General features: G+C 38.2%; 1 protein-coding gene across 1 annotated transcript in view; it reads left to right on the top strand.

Annotated features, from left to right (window-relative positions):
- The window catches only part of LOC136860397 (myb/SANT-like DNA-binding domain-containing protein 3), a 41,657-nt gene extending 31,155 nt beyond the window's left edge, over window positions 1-10,502 (top strand). The window contains exons 2-3 of the mRNA XM_067138758.2: window positions 9,884-10,019; window positions 10,147-10,502. Coding sequence (XP_066994859.2) covers window positions 9,884-10,019; window positions 10,147-10,502 — 492 coding nt within the window. The remainder of the gene's footprint in view (window positions 1-9,883; window positions 10,020-10,146) is intronic.
- The last annotated feature ends 2,986 nt before the right edge of the window (window positions 10,503-13,488 follow it).

The following is a 13,488-nucleotide window of genomic DNA, read 5'->3' as shown; positions in this document are numbered from 1 at the left end:
GATCTCGAATTTTGACGGATTATATATAAATCGATATCCATTCAATTATAAATTTCAGTATAATACCGTAGCGAAGCACGGGTATCTTGCTAGTTACTTCATAAATCACCAAACTCTCAGCACATGCCAAAAATAGATTGAGGGTGCAGATTGCAAGAAACTACTCTACTATAGAAAAGTATGGACTTAGCTCGTGAGTTGCTACATCTGGTCTGGTGGTTGCTCCGTCCTTCACTTGCTGCTAGACCCTCAGATTGGAACTGGATCTCTGTCTGAACTGGACATTCACGGTCATCTGCTGGTTACATAGCTCGTCAGACCACTTCGTATCATCCGGTCTTTCGGCTGGCCGACGCTCATCCAACGTCATCATCTCCACTGGTTGGTCTGTCCAATAATCTCCGCCTGGTCATCTGATTCGACGGTACATATCCCCAGTTCGGTCCATCTTGATGAATTAGCAGACAGTCATCATCATGTATCTGTTGACAATGAAAAGAATTCCCTGTGCGCAGTAATTAGTCATGATATTCTGCATTTTCTGTTATTTAAAATAATCGTTAAAGTTTTTCTTTCTGTAAAAAGTTTTCTCCGTAAATAATTATTATTTTTTACTGCTACGGTAGTTATACTCTTCTCGTGTGTAGTTATTAAATATTTCACAGTGGTGAATTCCGATTCTTTCGATCGTTACGTTGCTACTTGATATTCCAAATCCGTCGTATATCACCAAAATTTATATATTTATATTTCTTTCTCGGCTCATCTACTGGCATACAGCGATGAATACTTTAATTATATGCTGTCGCGAATATATATAATTAATATTCTTCTTCAGTAAGCAAATCTATTCTTGGAATATGTAGATCTGCTCGCATCTGCGTCTTGTCTACATGAAAGTAATTTTTTAGAGTCTCGTTAAACAATTCACCCGCTGCTATATTTTTTTAAAAACAATTCAAATGAGCCTCTACTGTTCTCCAGTGTCTTCGAAACCTATCCTTTCCGTGACGTACATAGCCTCCTATACGTTGCATTGATACGAAGTTCATTACCTTAGTAGATCGCATGGGCCATACCTTCCTACGCCGCCATTTTGTTGTTGGTCTACGAGATGCGAACGGGCACAACAGTAATCACCACCACCACTTTGAAAGGTACACAGACTATTTTCTCACATTCTAAAATAGCTTTCTTTGCACTAACTAAAGAAAACAATAAGTTAATTTCTATGTGATTAAAATCTTACTTCTGTTCCCTGAATTCCCCATGAAGAGCTGATGATAAAATTGGGCCTGGAGGAAATGATAATAATATTAATAAAAGGCCTAATCTGATCATGCAGTCAAACTGATATTATTAAAAACAGTAACATGACAGTAAGAGAATGAAATGCGAGTGCAGTGGTTTTATTTGAATAAGAGCTAGAACTTGTTTTGTCCAAATTTAGGCAACTAATCTTAGGATACATGCAAGGTACTGAGTAGGCCTATATTTTTATGACACAGGAAGGTATGAAAATGTGTCATGGCTGCTAGTAATTGAATAATATAATAATTATCAGTTATGAATCTTTAATATTAATTATTGTTAATATACCAGTAATGAAATAATAATAGAACATGTGGATAACAATTGTAAATATTACATAATTAGGACTAGGTTAGTCTATATGCAAGGCTAGAATAAAATAATACCTCTCTTCCATTTTTATCCTTAGTGGTCTGTCTGTTGGATATGAGGTTCAAATCAATCAAATCAAAATCTCTTTATTTGCAAATGAGGTGTCTACCTCGGTGGCAAATGGTACACTAAAATACATTATTGTCAAGCACTAAATATTAAATTAACAAGAGAAGAAAATTTTTCCTATAATACAATATTATACAATTTACACTAACAATGTTTTCTATTAAACACACAGCTCATCCTTAATAAATATATATTGTTTACAAAATTCTACTTATAATATCTCCTGTACTACTTACAAATATAGTCAACTGATATACAGTATGTGGAATTACTTCAATGATACTATACAACTGGTATAACATTAATATTTACATTGCATTTATATATTTACTTCTTTTTACTGTTCTGGATCCTAAGTAGCATAACGACCTGCTGCGTCTTAACCAGAGCCCCTTTTGCCACCACTTTTCAGAGTTCCTGAAGGGCCATCACAGCTACCGTAGCGGTCCCAGGGCCCTCGAAGTCCCCACTGTACTTCACCCCTACAGGCAGTCCCCTACTTTGGCTGTCCAAACTCCTTAGACCAGGGGATGGAATTAATTTATTCACACACATTTTTTTTTTTAATTTTTTTTTTTTACAATAACCTGCACAGGTCGAATGCCCTCTAACACTTCATTTATTTTCTCTGTTGCTGTTTATTCTCTTCTTGAATATCTGTACAGATTTTGGAAAAGGATCAAACACTACCCCTGGTAAACTGTTCCACTCCTTCACACCCTTCCCAATGAATGAAAATTTACCCCAATCGCTTCTGCTAAAATTCCTTCTAATTTTATATTTGTGGTCAGTCCTGCCGATATAATTATTTTCCAACTGAAGCCTCTCACAGATATCTCCCCATGCTTCTTCTCCTGTATAGGCTCTATATAATCCTGTAAGTCTAGTTTTCTCCCTTCTCTTACTTAAAGTTTCCCACCCAAGTTCCTTTAACATTTCTGATACACTACTCTTTCTCCTGAAATCCCCTGTTACAAATCTTGCTGCTTTCCTCTGCACACTATTTCTTTTATTAGGTATTCTTGGTGAGGATCCCAAACACTGTTTGCATATTCCAATAATGGACGAACCATACTCAAGTAACTTTATTCTTTTAATTCTTTGTTGCATCCTTTAAGTAGCCTCATTATGACATGTAACGATCTGTATGCTTTCCGAACAATGTCATCAATATGACCCTTCCAGTGCAAATTGCTTTCAAATCTCACACCTAAGTATTTGCACTTGCCATCTTTTGGGATAACTACCTCATCCAAAGTATATTCAAATTCAGTTTTAAAGCTCCTGTTTGTAAAAGTTGTAACAGTTGATTTGCCTCCATTAACCTTCATATCATTTTCTTCAATCCATTGTTGGATACTTTCAAGGTCCCTTTGTAATTCTGAACAATCCTCAATGATGTTTATTTCTCTATAAACAATTATGTCATCTGCAAACACATGGGCGCCCGCAGGATATTTTCCCGCACATTAACACTTTTCTAGATCAACTTTCCTGTTATAAAGAAGATAAATTATTTCGTTTCATTACCTACCTAGATGACGATGATGCGCAAGCAGCCCCACCCCCACCCATTTTCGTTGCAGCGCTTTGCTGCTCTGAAACCGTTGGCTACTTTATGGCCGGAATGAATGGATATTTAGCCTTTAGTTCAGAGATTTTGACCACAAAATTTTGTGTTTCCTCTTCTGTGATTCATTATCAAAAGGTTGAGTTCTTAAAATGGTTACAAATGATATAATGATCAGTTCGTATTTCCAAAAATTAGAAATCAAGCAATTCTTAAAATGGTAATGTTAACTATGGTTAGTCCACACCAAAGTTAATAAACAACGTTGACGAAACAAAGTTAGTAAACAATGTTAACGAAAACATTTCTCAATATGTCAATAAACTTTTGTTAACAAACTTCTTTAACATTGTGTCCACACCAAAAACTGTTTGTGAGGTTACAATAGATAGGGTCAGGTAGAAGAAAATACCTACAGCTGCCGCTTTCATTATTTTAACTAGTGCAGTTAGAGAAAAGCGCAGACGCACAGTGTGGCAAAGAAAAATATTGGTAAAGCGTTTAGAATTAAGTTTGGAGAGGACACTTATGTCAGAACTTTTAATTACTGGGCGAGTTGGCCGTGCGGTTAGGAGCGCGCAGCTGTGAGCTCGCATCCGGGAGGTAGTGGGTTCGAACCCCACTGCCAGCAGCCCTGAAGATGGTTTTCCGTGGTTTCCCATTTTCACACCAGGCAAATGCTGGGGCTGTGCCTTAAGGCCACGACCGCTTTCTCTCCATTCCTAAGCCTTTCCTGTCCATTCGTCGTAATTAGAACTATCTGTGTCGGTGCGACTTAAAGCAAATACCAAACCAAACCCCATGGCACTACAGCCCTTGAAGGGCCTTGGACTACCAAGCGACCGCTGCTCAGCCCGAAGGCCTGCAAATTGTGAGGTGTCGTGTGGTCAGCACGACGAATCCTCTCGGCCGTTATTCTTGGCTTTCTAGACCAGGGCCGCTATCTCACCGTCAGATAGCTCCTCAATTCTAATCACGTGGGCTGAGTGGACCTCGAACCAGCCTTCAGGTCCAGGTAAAAATCCCTGGCCTGGCCGGGAATCGAACCCGGGACCTCCGGGTAGGAGGCAGGCACGCTACCCCCATACCACGGGGCCGGCACTTAAAGCAAATAGCAAATTAAAAAAAGAACTTTTAATTCATGATGCAGCAGGCTTTCAAAATTTTCTGAGAATGTCCCCACATGACTTTCAGTTCCTGTTGACAGTAATCGGGCCTGAAATTGCAAGAAATGATACAAATTATCGGAATGCCATCTCTATTAATGTTAGGCTAGGTAGAACTTTTAAGATTCGTAACAACTGGTGACTCCTACACTTCACTTACGTATTTGTATGGTGAATCGATTCGATTTTGAGTATTCCGCGCTACGAATTTGCGTGTTCTAATTGCGCCTTTGCGCATGTGCGAACCGAAATGTTAACGAAAACACGAAATGTTAAAGAAAAGTTTCATTCACAAAAGTTAAAGAAATTTTGTTTAGCAACATGCTCGAAAAGTTAATGAACACGTTATTTTGTTTATTAACAGACAGAAATGTTCATGGACATTGTTCATTAACAATGTTTATTAACAAAGTTAACGAAAACATCTTGGTGTGGACGCACCATCGGATTTTCTAAACAAATGGATATATTTTGAGATAATACCAAGTCACTATGTTAAATTCAACTGTAGAAATATCTCTAAAACTCATCCTGGCTAATTATTCGAATAGCACACACAATGGGATAATTTGTCAGTTACTTAAAAATAATATTCCCAAATGTTTAAAAGAAAATCTAGTTTTGTACTCACCGTTACAGTGGATCATCACGTTTTTCCTCTTCTTCACAGCCAATCATGAATATCTTGCAGTGCTCTTGTTAGAATAATGAAACACTTGTACGGAATGACAAAATCTGTAATGTTCATTTTATTTTCTCACACACATAGTTTCACGGCAGTGATAAAAAGCACTAGCTACGCAAATGTTCTGTCTACTTTAAATAAGAAGAAAAAAGTACGAATCAAAAATCTGTACTGATTTAGCAGCTTTAGGAATATGAAGGCTTAGTTTCTTAATACGATTTCCAGCATACAAATTCATTCAATCAAAACATATCTATCACATGACAAATATTATCCATCATTTTTATTAAAATGGACGTAAACCACGCTAAAATCTGATTAATAGTTTAAATTACTTTTTTAAACCACGCTTAAATCTGATTAATAGTTTAAATTACTTTTTTAAGTAATATATCCCTAAACAACAGAATCGGGTAAGAGAAGTTGCATTCTTCTAGGAGCTTCTCTGGAAAATCGTGTAAGAACGTTTTTAATAAACTTCTGTTTGTCCTCGGTTATTCTTTCACGGTGCAAAGACAGCATGCAAAGCCCACTAAGTCGATCGTTTGTCATTGTTGATCTAAGCCAAGATTTCACCCTACGAAGCGTGCTGAAACTCCTCTCCGCTGTGCACGTTGTCGCGGGCAGGGATATACAAATTTCTAAAACAACACCTACGCTTGGGTAAAAATCCTTACTTTCTTTTAAAAGTTCCAGGAAATTCATATCTGGTTTACAGTCCTTGGTTTGCCACACGTCATACCACAACTCTGCGTCCACCATTAACCTGTCTATTTTGTAGATATTAGAAACAACTTTCATGGAATGCAAAAAATCTTCCTTTCTTAATGTCTTCATAACACAAGGATGGAGAGAATACAGCATCAGTATGGTTTTGTTTTGTTCTCCAAAACGCGACTCTAGAGACTGTATCAGTGAGTCCATGTAGGGAATGTAGATTGAAACTCTGTAATAGTCCTCGGCCATAGTTTCATTGTGGTTCGCCCTGTGACGCTGCTTGGCAGCGAGGCGAGGGATCGTTATTTCAAATCCACTATTAGAAGCTGTGTCCTCAGCATCTACCATTATTCTTTGAAAGTGGGTAATTGCGTCTGATCGTTGCTTTTTAAAAAGGTCCAGTAGCAACAAGATATGTTCTCTAACTTTGAAGAGCTCCAGTCCTTCCGCTTGAAGGGAGTTTGTTACGGGTTCTAAAATGCCACTGTATTTTGCCATTACGTGAATTGCAACAATAAAGGCCGAGTTCGATGCTGAACAGTGAAGATTATGTGCACGTTGTCGAGTCTTGGAATTGAAACTTTGGCAGTTAGAAATATTTTCGAGAGCCTTCATGATAATGGAAAAGTTTTCTGAAAAGAGCCTAATGCTTTTGTACTTTGAGGACCATCGTGTTTCACAGAAAAGAGGCAAGTTACAGATCTGCTTTCTTCGGAGTGGACTTTCACGAAAAAAGTTAATTATTTCCTTGATGGTACCTGCCGCATTATTCACAACAGAGAGTTCATTGAGGTCGTTTATTACCAGGTTAAGTTTATGACTAGCACAGTGACAGAAAATAGCCTTTTGATACCTATCTTGTATTAATTTTGCATCTCCACCTTCACGTCCTGCCATAGTAGCACAACCGTCGTATCCTTGACCACATAGTTTGGTTAAATCCAAACCAGAGCTTGTTAAAAAATTCAAAATTGAATTTGCGATCGACTTGGCATTCATTTCTTCCAAAGGCTGAAACCCAAGGAATTCTTCACATACTTTCAAATCATAACTAGATGTATTCTTGACGAACCGAATTCCAATAGACAGCTGCTCGGTTCCAGATATGTCAGCTGTCTCGTCAGCAATAACAGAGAAAGCATTGCATGAATTTGCTTCCGTAACCAGTATCTCTCGTAATTCCTGTTCACAAAATCTTATCACTTCATTTTGAATTCGATGAGAAGTGTACTTGGAATTTTTTGCAGAATTTGAGAGGTGTTCTTGTAGTTGAGCATCTCCCGCCTCAAGACGGAATTCCAATAAATCATGGAAAATACCGCTGTCTGAAGTTTTCCCTCGAAGTGATATATCATGGGTGCCACAGAAAATGATAGTTGACAAAATTGGTTCCAGCTTCTTTCTATTTTGTTCAATCTGATGGTGGAGACTACTATTTATTTGATCAGCCACCGTGAGTTGCCTTTCTTCGTAGATGTCCACAAAGTTTTTCGCCTTTTCTGATGATTCTCTATGCCAGTTTGATTTTATATGGTCTTTGGCGCTGGCATTGAAGTCCTTATATTTTGTGAAAGGTTTCGTAATGAATGAACCTTGAAGACCTCTTTTAACGCTCGGCTTAAACAAAACACACGTTCGGCATAAAGCACCCTTCAGTTCACGAGAATAGCAGAGCCACGTAGAATAATCCTTCAACCACTGGTGTCTGAAAGCGCGGCTGGTTCCAGCTCGCAAATCACCTTTAAAATCGTAGGTTACTTGTGGGACCCATAGTTTTAACAATAATTCATACTTAAGAGTGTCACATATATTTTCCTGCATTAAGAACATGCCAATGTCTTTTCTGTCACTTTCATCTTTCAGAAATACTTCGTTAATAATCCCCCCTTGCAGTTCCGCTTTATCACAGCATTGTTCTATATCTTGTGAAGATTCCAGTTCGCGAACACTGCACTCTTTGTTCTGTTCAACACTGTCACTTGACGCACTTATTTCCTCAGAACTTGCAGCCCCTTCACTTAAGTTACTAAGTTTAGATTCCAGTTCGCGAACACTGCACTCTTTGTTCTGTTCAACACTGTCACTTAACGCACTTATTTCCTCAGAACTTGCAGCCCCTTCACTTAAGTTACTAAGTTTAGATTCCAGTTCGCGAACACTGCACTCTTTGTTCTGCTTAACACTGTCACTTGACGCACTTATTTCCTCAGAACTTGCAGCCCCTTCACTTAAGTTACTAAGTTTAGATTCCAGTTCGCGAACACTGCACTCTTTGTTCTGCTTAACACTGTCACTTGACGTACTTATTTCCTCAGAACTTGCAGCCCCTTCACTTAAGTTACTAAGTTTAGCCTTTTTGAAAAACCGTCTTATATCCATTTCTAATGCATAAAAGTCGCTAAATCGTTTGATTGTATTCGCAATAACTTATAACCGTTAAATCAAATAGATAAAAATTACTAAATCACTTCTCACTCTAATAGCCGCTTTGATAACAACACAAACATCCCAGAATCACTGAACTATTATACAATGATTCGATTGTAGATGATTTAACACTACAAGTTAAGAACCTACTGTACGACAACAATGGCAGGCTGCCATTCTCTTATAGCAATCGTCACTTTGTTCACAAGAAATTATCCACCGTATTATTGCACGCCTTAAAAATAACAATATACGGAATTTCGCAGCACGAACAAAGATTGCGGTAAGATGAAACGGCATAAAATTAGGCTAGAGCACAATAAATAATCCGCTTTGTAAGCACGACCTTACTGGACTAATGTCTTACCAGTCAGCAAACACGACCTTGGTTTAGGGGGTTGAACTTCGCTAGAGGTGTGGTAATGTATAAAAATATCTCCAGAACGTGCTTTCCCTTATGGTCACTGCCGAGGACAAATTCCTAAGGTACCGTACGAGGGGTGGCAAAAGTAGTTAGTCGGCACTCATGATGATGATTAGTGTAATGGAAACATACGGTACATAAAACTAGGGTAGGCGTAACCACATTGGAAACTGAAGCAATATTTCCATTAGTAGCCTATTGTATGACATTATTAGAATATTTTTCTTAAATATAAAACCAATATAACGTCAGCAACATTAAATTGTTTACAGAAATTTCCGGTTATAACAGATGTTTAGATGACTGACTGTATAATCTGGTATGATATTAAACAATTGAACATCAACCTTATTAGAAATCCAGGGGGGGGCAAGTGCCCCCCCTAGCCCCCCCTTGCGGGCGCCCATGTGCAAACAATCTTATTTTTGATGTTATATTGTTCCCTAAATCATTTGCGTATATTGAGAAAAGTAACGGACCGATTATACTACCCTGTGCAATTCCCTTCCAAACTTTCTCTTCCTGAGATACATTATTTCCTACTTTGACTTTCTAAACCCTTGAATTTAGAAATGCTTTTATCCAACGTGTAACCCTTACGTCCAATCCTATTCCCTCCAATTTCTTTAATAATATTCCATGTTCCACTCTATCAAAGGCTTTGGAAAGATCTATGGCTATGCAATCTAACTGACCTCCTGAATCCAACTGATCTGATATGTCCTGCTGAAATCCCACCAGTTGTGCCTCACAAGAAAATTTCTTTCTAAATCCATACTGGCTCCTCATGAACCAATTTTTATCATCACATATCCCTCTGATGTACTTCGATATTAAACTCTCCAGAATTTTACAAACTATACTGGTCAGGCTGATTGGTCTGTAGTTCTCTGGTTTCCTTTTATCACCCTTTCCTTTATAAATTGGTATTATTATAGATTCCTTCCATTCCTTTGGTATTACACTATTATTTATGACATAGTCAAAGAGAAATTTTAAATAAGGCACTATGTACCACCCCATTGTCTTTAATACCTCCCCAGTAATTTGCTGGTTTGATTAGCTATTATGTGAATTACTTTAGGATTCAATGAGATTTATTGCTTTATGATTATTGGTAAACATGCATGTATTTATTTCAGGTGGAGCATTACAAAACAGGAGGTGGAACATTTACTCCAAAAACAGACAACATAGATGAGAGATTCATAGCAATGATGAAACCTCAGCTTGAGCCTCTGGGGAATTGTTATGATTCATGTGCTGAATATCTTGGAGGTATCTAATTTAATCTTCATCTGTTATCTTCCTTTCTGTCATATAATTTATTAATTTATTTTGTTGGAATGAGTACTATAACTTAACTATGACCTTTTTATTTTATATTAATAAATACTTTTTTCAGAGGTTGTACTAGATGTAATTAATCCATCAGATGATCATCTGCAAAAGGCACCAGAAGTGGTCACCCAAACAGCCCTTGAAGTACAGATTCAAAAGTCACCAGACGTCGTCCCCCAAACAGCCCCTATAGTCCATAAGGTACCAGAAGATGTCACCCAGGCAGACCCTGATGTCGAAAGGGCACCAGAAGTGGTCACCCCAACGCCCACAAGCAGTCGATCAGCTGCAATAAACAGTGACCAAATTTCTGGTAATGTTATAAGAAGGAAGAGGGCAGCAGAGTGCATGGCAGACAGGATAATAAACAGAAAAAATATTAAAGACAAATATGACCATGAAATTCATGAAAAAAATTGAAAATAATGACTACTGAGGAGGCAGTAAAGGCAAGGGAGGAGGAAACCAGTATTTTAGTGTTGGACCATGTGAAAAGATGTCATAAACTAATTGAAAGTAAACTTGAAATAGAACTGGAAAGTGCAAGATTGGAAAGACAAGTGAAATTAAACCAGTTAGAGAATATTAAGATAGAAAATGAACTTAAAACCTTAGAACTTAAAATAAAGCAAGCACAGTATGATCAATTACAGTGCAACATTGATGTTTAGAAGCAGGGAAACAACGATGTTAAATAATTTTTTTCTACTACAGTGTGTTATATTTTTCATTACAATGTAGTGTTGTACAAGTTCATTTTTAAAATCATATTTCAGTCTTACCTGAAGAAGGTGGTAACCAGTGTTCTTCTCACAGCATTTCCAGACCCATTGTCTGGCAGAGGTGGGTCATTGTTATTTTCTTCAGGAATAGCTTCAATGTCAAAATCTTGTCCATGTTCATCTATTGCTAGGTTATGTAAAACAGCAGTAGCCACAATTACAGCAAGTGCTGTTTCCAATTTAATCCTCAGGCCTAAAGATAAACAAGGAAATCTCCTTTTCCAGACACCAAATGTATGTTCCACTGATACTCTTGTTCTAATATGAACATGATTATATCTCACTTCACCTTCAGTATCAGTATTGAGAAATGGAGTCATGAGATATGGACGACTTGGGTAAGCACTATCACCAAGTAAAGTGCCATCAGACTCCTGAGCTTCAAACCTAGCCCTGATATGGGAACTGTTGAAGACTGTACTGTCATGAACAGACCCAGAAAATCGTGCGACAATATCCCTAATCTTCAATAAATGGTCACGGACAACTTGAACATTAATGGAAAAGAATCCCTTTCTGTTTCTATAAAGTTCACCCATGTCTTCGCTCGGTGATTGAATTGGGATGTGACTTCCATCAACACAGTCTAATATATTAGGGAATCCACTCATAGAAAAGAAACCTTCCTTTACCCTTAACAGTTCGTTCCTTGATTCTGGCATTCGTACGTAATTAGGCCTCAAACTGGCAATCTCGTGAGTTAACTTAATTACTCTACAAACTGTGCTTTTATGGACACGAATGCAATCACCGACAAGAATCTGATAAGAACCAGTAGCATAAAACCGTATTGTTATTAATATTTGTTCAAGAGGGGAAATTGAAAAACTTCTGTTTGTCACAGGACGCAAATTATTGCCTATAACCTCAACCAAATGCATGACAGTATCCTTATGTAATCTGAATCTGTCTTTGAATTCGCTTTCATTGTACATCGTCACAACATTAGGCCGACGATGATATAATCGTGGCCGTTCTAAAATGTTGACAACTTCTTCATTTCTTCGTCGGAAGAAGATGACAAAGCCATGGAAAACGTTAACACAATATTAGCTGCCGATACTGAAGTACTGCGCACGTGCCAACCAAGTTAACAAATAGATATCTCCTGCTCAGGGCCCTCTAAGTTAGCGGGAGATTTATCGAATCGATAGATGTAGCTTACGTTCGTGCAACGCCAAAACACGACTTATCCATTCGATGCCGCTATAGGTTCGATATCTCACGTTCCAGAAACCGGGCACTAGTGAGATCACTCACCGAGTTCAAGCGCGCTCCCGCAGAGCAGCGCTAGTTTACACCAGCGCTACACGGTCAGCTGATTTAATGGAAGTTGCATTGATACGCAAATAATCAAATACAACACATGAATAATACTGTCACTTAAAAATAATATTCTCAGTCCCCACAAATAAATATCTTTGAACTTTAATAAGAGAACACACGAAATAAAATGAAATATGAAAAGCGAAAGTAATATTGTGCGTTACATACTTAAGGAATACTTTTTAAACAGAACATATTAAACATACTCCAGGTTGTAAATAACACTGACACTTTTCTCAAATAAATTAAATGAAGTAAATTGCTCACCAGAACTAGTTTGAGGCCACTTTCGATAGTTTACGAGTAGACTTAGCAGATTGTCGAGCTTGCGGATCTCCGCGGATTTCTCTCGCTCTGAAGAAGAATCGGCACTTTAAATAGTGTTAGACCAGTTTTTTAATAATGTACAAAGTGTGTTCAATACCACAGACAGCTTCTGATGGCACAGCTGAAATCGCCTCAATCGAGTCAAGACACTCACAAAAATATACGAGCTCAGTTTTTCCTTAATTTTCTTTCAGTCTGAAGAAGAATGTCGCACACACTTTTAGACGAACGTGTTGGAAACCTCGTGCCACTGCCGGATCCGTAATCTTTAATTTCCGTAAGAACAGAGAAACGACTTCCAGTTTCATGACGGAGAGAACGAGCACAGGATATACCGTACACTTAATAAATTTTGGGGATTGCCTAACATACCCAGCCACATGACAAACTGTCTGGGGTGGGGCTGAACTCCGGCACAAGACTTTCCTAATCTTCAATATTTAAACTGTCTTGAATAACGATTTTTTTCTTTTATGGAAGTTTCCACGGACTTTTACCGTCTCGTAGCGCACTTTCACATCCCGGGCCAACATTCGCATTTGTTTTACGAAGGACGTCAGCACCAATTCCCTTTAAGGCTCACAGTTTCCTTCAGGTGGTAGTGCCTGTTCACAGGATGTAGATACATTGTAGTAAATGCAAATAGGGAAAATCTATCGTGGATGGTCATCTGAACTGAGCAAACGCACGATTCCAAAGTGAGTGAGTTTTCCTGTCAATACATACGCATCATCTCTTTCCCAGAGCCACTCGCTCATCTCTAATGTACTTTGAAGTGTAACCATTAAGGATTCCATGGTCCTGTGCAACGCCACCCCGAGATTACGAAGAATGACGTTACGTTCAACAAACGCCATAGGGTAATATTAACGACAAAGGAGGGAAGCACAATTAAAAATATAACACAGACACTCAGATATATAAACTTACCAGGACACAAGTGGAAGCGAGAAACTGCACTGAAAATCCAC

The sequence above is a fragment of the Anabrus simplex genome, chromosome 1 (assembly GCF_040414725.1).
Source record: "Anabrus simplex isolate iqAnaSimp1 chromosome 1, ASM4041472v1, whole genome shotgun sequence".
In the NCBI taxonomy this organism is placed as follows: Eukaryota; Metazoa; Arthropoda; class Insecta; order Orthoptera; family Tettigoniidae; genus Anabrus; species Anabrus simplex.
Note: the sequence above shows the minus strand (reverse complement) of the source record. Positions and strands in the feature narration are given on the sequence as shown.